This window comes from Xiphophorus couchianus, chromosome 22 (genome assembly GCF_001444195.1).
Source record: "Xiphophorus couchianus chromosome 22, X_couchianus-1.0, whole genome shotgun sequence".
Taxonomy (NCBI): domain Eukaryota; kingdom Metazoa; phylum Chordata; class Actinopteri; order Cyprinodontiformes; family Poeciliidae; genus Xiphophorus; species Xiphophorus couchianus.
The window spans coordinates 23944406-23958705 of NC_040249.1; the positions used below are offsets into that span (position 1 = coordinate 23944406).

A 14300-nucleotide genomic window follows, 5' to 3' on the forward strand; every position below is an offset into this window, starting at 1 on the left:
GTATGAATGTTTATTGTGTGAGCAGAAAAGGACGAAATGACAACTTTTATTTCCCCAAAGGTCCACCAAACTGGAAATGCGCAGTAAGTGAGGTCTGTAAGTTTGAAAAAATGAAGACTTTTGGAAAGCAACCAAAAGCTAAGTGAGGAGACTACATGGCTTATTCCACAGCTACAATAATGGATCTAATGTTTGTCCTGGGTGTTTATGCTCAACAATCAGCTAATGACTAATTTTTTTCTCAGTGTTTGAGTAAAACAAACAACAGATTGTATATCAAGAGTTTGACTGATACAAACACTACAAATGTGTAGCATTAGCTTCCACAGTAGCTGGTCTTACAGCGTTTGTGTGATGTAATATTGAACAACTACTTTACAGTATTTTTGGTAAACCCTCAGAACTTTTTCTCAGCTTGCTCATACATAAAGTATTCTGTTGTTGGAGTACAAATAATGGTGAGAATCAGAGCAGAACTTACAAGGTCGACCTTAATGACGCTAAAGTTTTTGTCTTTTGAATTATAGTTTTTGTCGCAAGCATTAATTTCAGATGGCCTGGACTTTTAAAACACTGGGTATAGTACTGGTGTGTTAGATCTCAGTGTAGATACTTTTCAGACATTCCTCCTTGTTCTGCTGCTCCTAATGGATACATTGTATATAAATAATTGCCTTATAATAACCCAATCAAGATGGAGGCTTTGCTAATCACAATATTTTTTCTTGGGTAGTCATTGTGTTGTGCTCTGATGTCCATGTTCAGTCAACCTTTGGCTGGGTTTTTCTTACACATTTCCTGACGTGGCACATGAAACTTAATTTAGGTATTATGATCTAAAGACCTGGATGAAATTGAATAGGAAATGTTGCAAAAATCTAATATGTATGACAATAAGAGCTGCCTGCTGTCAAATAGTCACACCGATAGTTTATATCAAGGGAAAAAGGCTAAATACATAGTTAGTTCATTTTTCTCACCTGGTTTTGGATCTATGGAGGTCCCTCTGTCTTGTTTTGAGCCTAAAAAACAATGGAGTCACAATTACAAAAAAATCTGAGCTGCTTTTATTTTAAATAGTGGATTCTGAGGATTTTAAGACATTATATTTTCGTTTGTTAAGCTGATCCAACTGGCTGCAGGTAATCATTCAGTCCTGCTTCCTTTCTATCGGCTGTTTAGCTTCTACTGCCAAAAGTTGTTAATGTTAACTTCACAATCAAATATAAAATCATGCTGTCACTACAACAGATGACACCAACAACGTCAGACTGAACATGCATTTCTGATTAATCAGGGTGTTTCTGTAATCTTCTCACCTGGTCTCGGTTCTACGGGAGCTGCTCGGTCCTGTTTGGAACCTAAAAACCAACAGATGTATTCAGAACAGAGGTAAACTGTCTTGGTGCACCACTCCAACATTACCACTGGGCCCCATCTGGACCCTTTTGTATCTGATCTCTAAGCTTAATGTAGATTTGGAAGTTGCTTTGCACCAGCTGCTGCTGGGTTGAGACCCTCTGATTAGTGAAACACCGACAGCCTCCCAGGCGGTCACAGGGATGTGCAGACAGGACATGTGGCATTATTTAGGGGGTTGTGTAGTAGGGACTGTCCTCCAAAAATTTTGACATTCCTTACAGTACAAACTTTGTTGCTTAACTCTGCATCGTGGATTTTCTACCCGGCTTGTTTAGACCGCAGCCTGGAGAGTTGAGCAATTTTCCTGCCTGGATTGAGCCTACAACTAGATCCCTATGTCCTCTCTTTAGAAACTTAAAATGCAATGTTGTTCTGTTAGGGATTCATATATCATCAACCCATAAAATGAAGAATAGAATCATGATGACCAAGGAACATGGCCGGCAGGTCAGAGAGAAAGTTGTGGAGAAGTTTAAAGAAGAGTTCTAAAACAAAATGGCTTCAAAGTTCAATCCATCATCTGAACATGGAGAGAGGATTTACCAACCTGGCAACACACAGAGGTCCATCAACCCAGACAGGGTGATTAACAAGAGTAATCATTGCAAAAGCAGCCAAGAGGCCCAAGGTAGCAAAGGAAGAGAAGCAGAGATCCACAACTCAGACTGGAGAATTTGTTGCCATGACAACTATAAGTCAAACACTCTAGAAATATGTTGAAAAAGTACAATAAAAATGTCCCACAGTGGATTTTGCCACAATCCATGCAGCGAACACAACGGGCATGTGAATGGCGATACAGGGTGGTGGCACCATTATGCTGTGGGAATACCTTTATTTACCAGTGACAGGGAGGCTGATCAAAGTTTATAGAAAGATGGTTGGAACTAAATGTTAAATGGACTGAATTTAGATTCCCTTTTCTAATGACAGGCAACTTGGGGTTAAGTTCCTTGCTCAGGGGCTCGGCAATGTGTGACAGGAATCAAACTCGTACTGTAAGCTGGAGACTGCAAGATAAGCTCTCCTCCCACTGAGCCACAGTCACGCTCAGAATAAAGGGAAATCCAGGAGAAAACCCTGTTAGAGGCTACAGCAAAACACCTCCATGTGTTAGAATGGTCCAGTCAAAGTCCAGACACTGAATCCAGTAAATATAAGGATATAAAATTTATATCCTGTGTCGTTCAGCTGGTAGAACGCCATGTGCAGAGGCTGAAGTCCTCGACGCGGGCCATTTGCTACACGTCCCCCCCTCTTCTGTCCAATTACTTTTAAATAAATGACACTAGTGCTTCAAAAAACATTATATCTCACTGTCTGTTAAAAAAACACATTGAAGTTTGTGGTTGTAGCGTGACAATGAAGAAAAGATTCAAGATGTTTAAAATTCAATGACCATGTCCTGCAACTTTTAGATGCGTCTAAGAGTCCCTGGTCCAACGCGCCTGAATCAGACTCCTCAGTATACGGTCCAGGTCTCCAGAGTCCTGCTGATGAATTTGTTGTTTGACTCAGATACATCTAAAAGTTGTAGGTCTGGATTTGAGGATGGTAAGATTCCTTAAAGTATTAAATTCAGAGTTTACCCACCTTGGCATCGAGGTTTTTTATTGACGACAGAAGACCCACTGATTGGTCGCCCGTTGGGTGTGACACACCAGCAGTATCCGGTGTAGCTGTGGCATTGAACCTATAAAAGTAGGCTTTCAAGTGTTACTTTCTGGCAAAGTCCAAACAACGAATGGCTTCTCTGGGTGAATGTTTTGGCTTTAATTAGGAATTTAAGCTTAACTTATGCAATGTTGCTCATTACCTCGCTGTAAGTGCCGTCAGGGTTGCATACGGGAACAAAGGCCTGTTTCTTGGCTTGTTGCTCTGTGTACTTCTTTTCTGCGACACATCTGGATGTTTCTGAGGAGAACACAAATCACAACAGTCGCTAAACATCAGAGACAGCCATAATTCAGCCCACAGCGTAGCTATTTTTTTATTTATTTTTTAAATACTCCACAACTATGAAACCAACATACTTAAAGAGTCAGAGGGAGATGCTGAATCTTGGAGATCATGAAAGAAAAACAGAAACAACGTCGGGGGAGGGAGGAGACACAGGAGGGGGAAGTGGTTCAAGACATTTCGGAAGCTGCAGATGTTTGTGCGGCTGGGAGCCGAAGCAGGAACACGAGTCTTATTGGGAATGAGTCCGGAAAACCTGGTGGTAAAGCCATTACCAGGGGAAGCAGCTCTTTTTGATCCAGCCAAATATTCCAGTCACCCTAAAAAAAGGGCTGATGCAGGAGGAAAACCGAACCCGTCCTTTAACGTCTGCATTACTATCGCCTTAAAGTTCAACCATCTGGATTACAGCGCTTCTCAGCAGAAAATGCGGGTCGGGAACTTTTCACCTGTGCACACCTTGAGTTTTCACATGTTGCAGTGGGGCCGAGGCTCATCCCGTCATTCCTCAGGTGACTCAGCTTACCTGGCCAGCAGCACCAGCTGTGCAAACACTCAGGAAAATGTGGAGCAGCGATGAGTTTGATGGTAACTTGTTGTGACACATCAGCAGCCTGCCAAGCAGTGCCTCTCTGGCTGACAGCTTCAAATCTCATTAAAACAATGACTCACACTAAGTTGGAAAGTATTCACCAGCACACGTTTGAGCGTCCACTGGACACTTGCTGGTGTTGGTGTGTCTCAGTCTGGAGGGTGGCCACGTGTTTCAGGCGACACCAATGGGAGATGCAGGATGTTCCGGATGGAGGGAGCGCAGTGAGCTCAGGAGCTCTAAAGTTAGCTGCAGTGGAAAATCTAAAAAGCCGTCGTCCTCCGAGGCGAAAATGTCTGGAAAAAATTACGAGACACTAGAATCGTCTGAGCGCGGTGATAGGAAACAAATGTGGTGCCACTCTCACCATCCTTGAACACAATACCATCCCTGTGCTTTCAAAGCAGACCGGCCCTCTGGTTTATTTCTGCAGCCGATCCACTCTCCATCGCCGGGCCTTTCAGTCCAGAGGCAGGGGGTGAGATGAGGGAGGTAATGCTACTGATGCATACATAACCAATTTCATGGACTCTTGTCTTTTCAGCTTCCTAGTTGGAAGCCCCTATTTTGCGTAGCGTCACTGTCAGCTACGTCCAGATGTCTGCTCAGAAAGACTGCCATGGAAACCCACCATGGATGCAAAATCATTGAGCGGTTTTCCATCATAGGAGACTTTTTTAAAGCGAACCTTTTCACTTGCATTCTCTGCATTAGTGTTCTAGCATGATAAGAAAGAGGCATTGTCTCCAGTCTGTCGAGCGACGAACTGGTCTATGAAGCTGGTGAGATGGGGGAGGTGTGGGGGGGCGAAGCGTTGGGTGAACGGTGAACGAGTCTATGAGCTGCTTGACCCTCTGGCTTTTCATCCCTCACTAATAAATGTGTTAAATTCTCAAGTTTCTCATATTTTTTCATGGAACAAAATGCTACCTGATTTTAAATTGTTGTTTTACTAAAAGTATTGTGCTTGTTCACATTTATATCCAGCTTTCCTGAGTCTATGCTTTCTAGAAGCCCCTTCAGTCTTCTGGTGAAGTGATAATGGATGCCACCGTCTGTGGATCGATACTAAACTTTATTCAGCCGTGAAGCGTATCATCACAAGATAATAGCTAACAAAAAGAAAGCACAGCTAACAGCAACGACCTTTTGTGGAGCATTGACTGCAGCTTCAGTAGAGAAGTCTGGATGTCAGAGCTAAGAGTGGTGGGATCGTGATGTGATGCTTCACTGACTTCTTTTATGAGTTCATAATTATAATTTTCAGCCATTTCTAACTTCCTGATTTACTGCTTCTGGCTTCTGGTGCAGAATTATGACACACCGTTAACAACATGACCGTTCAGACTGCAGACGCTCTAAAAACAGATACAGATCCGAATTAGTTCCACATATAGAAGTGGGATAGATCAGATTTTTGTGGGGGTGAAAAGATCGGAAGTGGGTCTTTCAGACGGCAGTGAAAATGCATATGGGCAAAAAAATCAGATTTGGGTTGCATTCGACCCGAACGCAGCCTCAGTGTTGATTTATTCTAGTAAATAAACTAAAGGTTGTGGTTGTCACATGACAAAACGCTGAAAAGGTTTGAGGGGAACGAATGCATCTGAAGCACAGAGCTTCACATCACTTTGATGAGACCAGTGAGTCTTGGCAGACCACTACGGAGCTGAAATCATTCAAACCAGTTAATAAGTTTCAAATAAATCAAATCATTTTATGTTTATTGTATTAGCAAACAAAACTTAAAATCTTGGATCCATTCAGACCGAACCCCTCCCCACCCCTTTATTTTTCTGAGTGCTCCTCCATCTCAAAGATTTAATTACACTGAAGTGGCTTCTAATGCAAACCTTCCCGACCCCCACAGCCCCTCCACCCCCAGGCAGCGCTGAAGCGTGACTCGTGACCTGACCTTTGCACGGCCCTCGGCTGACCTCCAGCTGGGGGTCGCGGCACTTGGCTCGGAGGTACTCGCAGCGAGATGTGAAGGTCCGGCCGTCAGAGGCACACAGGGGCTTCCGCGACGCTCCGGTGCATTCCATGTTGCACTCCTTATCCTGATCCACCCGCAGAAACTGCAAAAGTAAGAAAGGAGTGGAGCATCAGGGAAAAGTTGGACAAGCGGGCTATTTCTGGGAGGCAGTAATCTCTGAATCATTACAGTTTGCAACAAAAACTGAGAATTTTATGGGATTCAGTTGGGAGATGATATCCTGTTCAAATATGTTATTACACTTACAAATAACTGCAATAAATAAGAACTGCCAGTGGAATTTCTACTTCTACCGACAGATTATTTCTCTAAAAAGATATTTTTCCCATCTGAAAGTGGATCAAATACTTTTTCATCAATGTTAAGGAATTATTGACTTAAAACAGTCTTCTATTTCTTGTTGAAAAGTTATTTGTGTTAGCTTTGTCTTATTTCTAGTGTAAAATATCTGCACTAGAAAATAGAAAAAAAGATTTTGTGTTTGTGCAGTGTACAATATATGATTTTCACATTTTATACTTATTCAGTTAACTCAAGTAAGCCATTGATAATATTCAAATTTATTGTGATGCACCTGCAGCTGCTTTCAGGACAGAAGTCCTTGGAGGACGTCGTGCAAACTGTCCATCAGTCTTGTGAGAAGAAAACAAAGCGTAGCATTTGCTTCTTAAGACACAAAGAAGCAGAAACGAATCAGTGCAAAGTAAAGTCAACAAATGTGGCTGAGGTTTATTTTTCTTCGTGGTCCTGCAGAAGACTTGACAGACACATCCGCTTCTCTTTGTCTGTACAAACATTGCACAGGTATTCACCTGGCCTCACTGCTAAACACGTCCTGCTCAGCCATGAAAAGAGAAACAAGGACAGAACGCGTCGGATCACCTGAGTCAATGCCACCATTGTGTCTGCAGCAGCAGCAGCCTGAAACCCCAAGAGAAGGGTGTGTGTGTAGGGGTGTGTGTAGGGGGGTGGCAACAAGCGTAAGTGCTACAATAAATAAAAGACTGAATACAGAACACATCGCTCAGCTTTTCATCCAGTTTTTGTGCAATGCTTTTACTTTGGGAGGCATAATGAACTGGGTAAGGTGGAAAAATCCAAACTCCTCACCCGTTCCAACACAGGTGCAGTCACATTCAGAGATAAAGACGGGAACTCTCTGGTTCCTCCTGTTGAGACACTTCTCCTCTTTTGTGCTGAGAAATGCTCAAAATCTCCCTCCGTCACTTCCCAAAAGCTTTGCCTGTCTTTTCCGTCACCGATCCGAGGCGTGAACCAGACAGAAACTGGAAATCAGAATCAGAGAAGACATTGTTCCAGGAAGAGGGCGGTCGGGATCATCAGCAATAAAAAGAAAATTTGTAGCGTCTGACATTTTACAAATGAAGGAAGAGATGAGAATTGGTGGCTGCCCCCCTCCTGCACCCCTCATGAAGACAGGTATGGCTGCAGGGCTGCATGCACCTGGGAGAGGGCAGGTAGGGGGGGTGGATTTGCCCTGGGCCTCAGTGGGGTAGTGGGGGGTGGGGGTCCCACAGCCCACTCTGTCAGCCCGGCTCATAAATCTTTGTGTGGGGAGATCAGAGTGGAAAGGCCCATTCAGACACATCGGAGGAGAAGCCACGAGGGATTTGTGCTGAGACACATAAAAAAGTCACATTTTATGAGGCGATGCATATCAGCTTTAAATATGTTTTACAACGACAAAGCATCACAGAGCGCTCTGATATCACAGGTGTGCACTGATGTCTCTTTTAGATCCTGAACCTAAAGGAAGGAGCAATTTGGTGTTTCTGGCTTGTAGAATCTATGATGAATGATGAGAGTTAAACTACGAAGCTAACGGCTTCCCACAAAGAAATCTAAAGCATGAAAAATCACAGGTCAGAGCGACAGAAAAACTCAGCAGCTGATTCTGGTGTGGTCCAACTGGGATTCTGGACGATCCGTCTCCCAGCATCCAAACATGTCCCGTCATTTGAAGAACTACCGCTGTACTTTGATGTTTAAATATGAATATGAAATACTGCACTGTTGTGCTCTTTCAAAGGCTACATAAAGATGAGAAGAAATATATTGTTTCTTCTGGTAACAATGTGGAAAAAAACCAAACACCTTTTATGCATTAAAATAATCTTAAATAGTAAAATTTAGAAAAATCCAACCTTTAAATTGAGTAAATTTATTCAAAAACAAAGAAAAACAAAACAAAACAATAAAAAAACAATGATGGTGAGAAATAAATCTCCAGAAATGCAATTTTCTTCAAAATAATTTTTTATTAAAAATGCTATTCATTTGCTTTTCCAGCAATAATTAATGTATATTTTCCTGTTTTCATGGTACATAAATATAATTTTTTGCATCCATTGCTCTGAGCCACTGATCATAAAGGGAAAGTTAAGAAACAGACTGGAGTCTGATTAAGGCGACTAAACAAGGGTAATGTGAACGCATCCTAAGTCTCCTAGATGTGATTTGATCTAAAGTCTCATTTTCCGTCCCGATGGTTCTCCGTTTCCTCTTCTCATGACTTTTTCAACCCTTCCTCCCATCCTCCAGTTTCTCCATCTCTCTCAGTTCCCTTTTATTCTATGGTGTCTTTTGCAAAGGCACTAGTAGCCATCCTGTGTGTGGGCGAGTGCGTGTGTGTGTTTTACCAAAAGGCTTGCGTTGGCCCTCCAGCTCTCAGCGCAGCAGCAACAGGCCCCCTAGCAGCCAGCAGACTGACAACCCTAACTGAGTCTTTCAGCAGCTCAGCATCCTGCTAAATGGTCACTATACAGCGCACAGCGGAGCGCAAAACGCCTGCAGGTTTACCATAAAGCTTTGAGATCACAGCCTGGGAAAACACAGCAAGCCATGAAATCAGCCAACCACGAAATCCGCCACCCAGATTTACCATCAGATTTCCTGCTAACAGTCTCCATGATGGGGTGGGACAACGCGAAGGACATGAGAATGAGTTGGAACAAGAAGCTTTAGAGGGTAACAGTGCTGAGAAGCTCCTTCTGATGTAGTACAGTTTCTGACCAACATGTTTCCTTCCAGCCAGTTCAGCCCATTGCTGTGTGCTGCAGCATGATGATGAATGGCCTCTGTTTCTGCACACTGCACAAGCTTCCACCCTGATTCCTCAGAAAACCGCTCCATACAAGACAGGACACATATTGAGACTCAAATCTGCCCAAATCCTTTTCTTGTCTACTTGCAAACAGCTGCTTCTCATATTCTCTCTTTTTGCTCTTTCTTTTCAGTTTTTCTTTCTTTGTGTGATCTCACTTGGAAGATGCTGTTTGCATCTGCTCAAAGAACAGAAGAGGCTGGCCAGGGAACAACAGACGGCTGAAAGACGGCGAGACGTGCAAAGTGCGAGGGAATTTTTTTTTTTCCTCCCAAATCAGCCAGCATACAAATCAAATCCTATTACCTCCCCCCGGCTCTGCGGTATTGTGGGGCTGAATGGCGTACAGCAGAGGCAAGCCTCCAGCGGAGAGCCCTTTGTGAGCCAATGAAGGCCCCGTGGGCTGGGAGGCCCCCCGCTTCCAGCCCCTGAAGAAGCCCCTCACACTCCGGCCCTGCAGGACCAGCGGGAGCCCTGGCCCAGAGCTGCAGCTAATGCGCTAAATGGCCTTAGCAGGAGTTTCCCACATTGATGCAAGGAAGGGGAATCATTAGTTTCCAGCGTGGTGGAAAGGGAAGAAAGTGTCAGCCTCTAAGCAGCCTTTTATAACGACCAGAAAAAGATGTTTGAAGAAAGAAGAGTTATTGTGAGCAGACGTTGATGGAGGAACGAGGACAAAGAGAACGTCTCTTTGCACAGGTGGGAGGCGTTCTGGAGGCACAATGGCCACTGAACCCATAAGGAGCTTTGAAACAGACGTTCTTCATATGTTGCACCATTTGTATAGTTGGTAGAAAAAACACAGATAGTTTAGTTTTTTTCCTCAAGTTGTTAAAGAGTTTATTTTCATATGCTGTGAGAGATTTAAATGGCTATTGGTTGGAGTTTTAAACTAGGTTGATTAGATTGAGGTATGTTAGGGTTTTTTCCTTTTCATCTTGTTTTTATTCTTATTTTAAATGTGTCCATTGAGAAGCATTCTGAATCTCGTTGTGCTGTCGGCTGAATGACAGTAAAAGTTTTGTGACACTGCACATCAGTCTGAGCACCACATCGGGCTGCAAGGTAGTGGCTGCATCATACTGCGGGGAAGCTGATCAGAGTTCATGGGAAGATGGACGGAGTTCAGTAAAGGAAAATCCAAGTATGGTCATATTCAATAAATTAGAGTATATGTCCAGGTGAGTCTTGTTTCTCAGATGATTAAAAGAAAAATGTTATCTTAAATGTTGTGTTTTCATTTGTTGTTAGCTGTAAATAATCATGATTAAGAGAAATGAAAGGTTAAAAAATCAATTTTAGTCCAATTAATCTACATAATGTGTTTCACTTTCTTGATTGAGTTACTGAAATCAATTAACTTTTCAATAAATTGTTATTTTTTGAATTTATACGTAGAAAACTTGTTAGAGGCAGAAGAAGACCGTAGACATCGGCGGAAGTCCAACACTAAACATACAGCGGAACAGTTTAGATCAAAGAATATTCATCTGTTAAAATGGCCTAGTCAAAGTCCAGACCAACATCCAATTGACAGTATCTGGCAATAAGGCTTGACAACTCGTATTCTGTAAAAGGGTGAGGTATATTGTGCGGATAAACTAGCAAAAGAGTCTCTAGATAAACCTCAACATTTTTAGCTTTAAGCGCTGAGAGGCATGGCTTTGCTAAGTACTGAATCATTGAGGTTGAAAAGAAAAATGAGTTGGTAAAACCTGAGAACCATGTATCATCTTGATGTAGTTTGTCACATAAATCCCCAAAAATACAGCAAAGGATGTGGTTGTGACACGACAAAATGTGGAAAAGTTTCTGAGGTAAGAATAATTTTCCAAGTCACAACATATCACATTGAAATTTTCTTTTTTTTCTGTGTGTCCTTCTTTTCACACATCCTTGCAAACTCCTATTTCCCCTTGGAAAAAGAAAAAATCTGTCACACAAATAATCCAGGAAAATAACCCACAAAATTAGCAAATTACTCAGCTGTTAACATGAAACCAGGACCGAAACAATGAGTCAGAAGTCGGTCTGCTGCTTCACACTGATATCAGGCCAACACACAAATCAACAGGGATGCTTCTCATTCTTGCAGTTCTCCCATCAGACTTTGATGTGATGTGATGTGAAAACACACCACAAACACATCTGTTCCTGGGCAACCGCTTTATGACCTGAAAATCCTCTGATTCCATTTTTGAAGCAGGAATCACGACACCCACTCACTGAGCAGATTTAGTGTGAGTGGATGTGTAAATTTTGGAGGAACGTTGGCTTGGTGAAACAATTACTCCCACATTCCACCACTTCAGCGCGCTGCCACAGAGAGAGGATTTCAACCTTTTCACTCACAGGTTAATAACTCTTGGACATCTTAACGCAAATCGTAAATGATGTTCCTGGGGAGGCAGCTGCCACATCAGCCGACCCGGCGGTGAGGGGGGATGACCGAGCACATTCCTCTCCCTGCTAATCCTTCTTTGGCACTGTAACTGAACCTGATCAGGCCAATGAAATCCCACCTCCTCTCAAAATGGTGATTTTTAAGCAGTTGATGGAAAAACTGAACAGGCTGCTGGAGTCCTGTGGCTGTAAACAATGCCATGTGCACCGGCTGCTCAGGCCTGTCGATCCGTGCTTCTGCTGCACATATGCACATCAAAAGCATCAAATCATCCTGAGTGTGAAAGTTTTTTTGCCAATGTTTAAGGCAAGTGTTACCTATTTTTATTTTTAGCAAGTTGTTCTATCTAACAAGACTGTAACTCTTGAACTCTGTTAGTTTGACAAGCAGTGGTGGTTCTAACAGGAATGGTGCCCTGGGCAAGCCCATCTTTATGCCCCCCTTAAAATGCATGCAATTATCAGTAATAATAACTCCAGCAGAGTTATTATTCCAAGTAACCTACTCTCCCAGTATTCAGCAACAAGCAGGGGAAACTTACTCCATCAGCTCTGCGTTATAGCAAACTTGTTCTGGGCACAGCTGACAAATGTGTTATTTTCTAGTTCTTGTGGGGTGAGGCGAGCTGGACTAAATGTGATCATCTCTTGTTCAAAAATCTGAAATAACTGAACTAGTCAAATCTAAAGAGGAATAATCTTTACTGAGCAGAGATTATTTAAAACAACATTTGAGAAAAATCAAGCTAAAATTTGCTTGGGATCTTTATTGTCCTCCATAGGATCAGCGTTTTGCAGCGTTTTGCAGCGTTTTGTTGATGGAGTGTGTTTGGTTCTGCAGAGGGAAGACGTCCAGAAGCAGGTGCTTATCCTATTCATAATCTGCAACTGCAGATTGCTATGCAAGATGAAAGACTGCCATTGTTTGGTTTTAAACATGCACCAAACATAAAATTATGGTGCATTTCTGAACATCTATTATGTCTTACAGTTATTTTTTAACATAATTCAACATTACAGCATGTTGAGAATATCAGGAGGAAACCAGAACAGCCATTTACTAAAGATAGGTTATTACTTATTTTGGGTGTGTTTGCTGAAGAAGGCAATCTAAGACACTTTTATTAATTTGGTAGTTAATCCATTTTGTTTTTCAAACACATTGTTATTCTGTAACTGAAGTTTCACTTTTCATAAGCTGACATTTCTGTGTGTCAGCTTTATTGGTCTTATGTAATCATTTTGTGATAAACCAGATTTCAATAACTGCAAATCAAACCCATCAAAATTTAAATCCAAACCAATATTTTTGGTCCTAAATGAAATAAAGTGAATCAATCTGTGCCTGTTGCGGCTTCATACCGTGAGAGCGGAGAACTTCTGAGCGCGTCCTGCGCACATCAGGCAGAGGAGAGCCAGCAGCGGCCAGACGCGCATCCTGACGCAGCGCAACAAGAAAAACTCTCCACAATTACGCACGGTCCAAAGTTCCCTGCGCTCCACTGCGCGAACTTCACTTCAGCACCAGAGAAATTAACGTGGAGAAAAGCGATAGAAAAAAAGGCAAAAAGAGAAAAATCCACTCTGCCTCTTGCGGAAAGTACCTGCGGTGAACAGGCTGGTTGGTTTCGCTCCGTTTCCTTGTTTTCGTCTGCCAAAGCGCTTCTGTAGAAACTCTCCTTATTTCTGGCAGAGTAATAACACCCCCCCCACCTCCCCAGCCCTGACCTTTCCCCCTCCCTCAGTCTCTCTCTTTCTCTCCTCTTTCGGATCCAGCTTCCACACCCCTTTTCCTCCTGATTCCTTATCGGGATGCAGGCAGCTGCGCAGCCGGTGGGCAGAAAGGCAGGTTAGGGACTCCGTCTGCTGCAGGTAGGCGAGCCAAACACATCAGGTAATCTTGTCTTTCGTTCAACTCACTCAAAATGGCATTTTTTCCTCTATTATGATGATTTTCACTCAATAGATAAAAAAGAGGAGAAGTCAGATAGGAAAAACTCAGATTTTGGGACACACTCTGTCTGGATTCGATTGTTTATGGATGATTTCTGAGTTTGAATGAATATCCTCAAGGGAAATCTGGACACAGTTAGAAAAATTCCCAAAATATCCAACAATCTTCCATTTAGAGCTTAAAGACAAACCAAAGAAAATCTGAATCTGACCGCCAACCACAAACTAACTCCAGATCTAAAGTACCATCATGTGGAAGTTCAGGCTCTTTACTTCAAGTTGAAGTTACGATGAACTGAATGTTAATCTGAGCAACTCAACGGTTCTCCACCATCCGAGCATCCAATTAGGACACCTACCTGCTGCTATGACGCCACCTAACGGTGTTTAGGAGTAATAGCTGCTGGAAGATCATGCTCAATTTAGCCTTCATTATAATATTTTATACTATGTGTTATTTTAAAGACACAATTTGTCAACTTTTTCAGTTAACTTTGAGTGTTAATAAAACAGATGCACAATTTTGCTGTTTTTTTTACATTCTGTTACATCAAACCTTTTTGGATTTTATGTGATGAAGCAAGCAAAGTAGAGCAAAATTGTGAAGTGGAAGGAAAATGATACGTATTTTATTTTTTTTTTCTCAAATAAAAAATAAAACACTGAGAGACATTTTGATGTACCAAAAATGTACATCAAGCCCCATTTTTACTCTAGTTGTGAATAATCCTTCAACATGTAACATGGACAAATTATGATGACATATTTTTATATGCAATAATTTATGTATTTAATGAACTATTAAATAACCAAGCAATCATATGTGCATTTATTAACTAGATAGCGTATTC

At 42.2% G+C, this 14300-nt stretch overlaps 1 protein-coding gene across 2 annotated transcripts in view; it reads right to left on the bottom strand.

Moving 5' to 3' along the window:
* smoc2 (SPARC related modular calcium binding 2) overlaps positions 1 to 13194 on the bottom strand; it is a 28432-nt gene extending 15238 nt beyond the window's left edge. For both annotated transcript variants that reach the window (XM_028007700.1, XM_028007699.1), the window contains exons 1-6: positions 12859 to 13194; positions 5889 to 6051; positions 3239 to 3336; positions 3016 to 3115; positions 1320 to 1361; positions 981 to 1022 (exon numbers count right to left, since the gene is read on the bottom strand). In XM_028007700.1, coding sequence (XP_027863501.1) covers positions 981 to 1022; positions 1320 to 1361; positions 3016 to 3115; positions 3239 to 3336; positions 5889 to 6051; positions 12859 to 12933 — 520 coding nt within the window. In that variant the 5' untranslated portion in view covers positions 12934 to 13194. The remainder of the gene's footprint in view (positions 1 to 980; positions 1023 to 1319; positions 1362 to 3015; positions 3116 to 3238; positions 3337 to 5888; positions 6052 to 12858) is intronic.
* Between the last annotated feature and the right edge of the window lie 1106 nt (positions 13195 to 14300).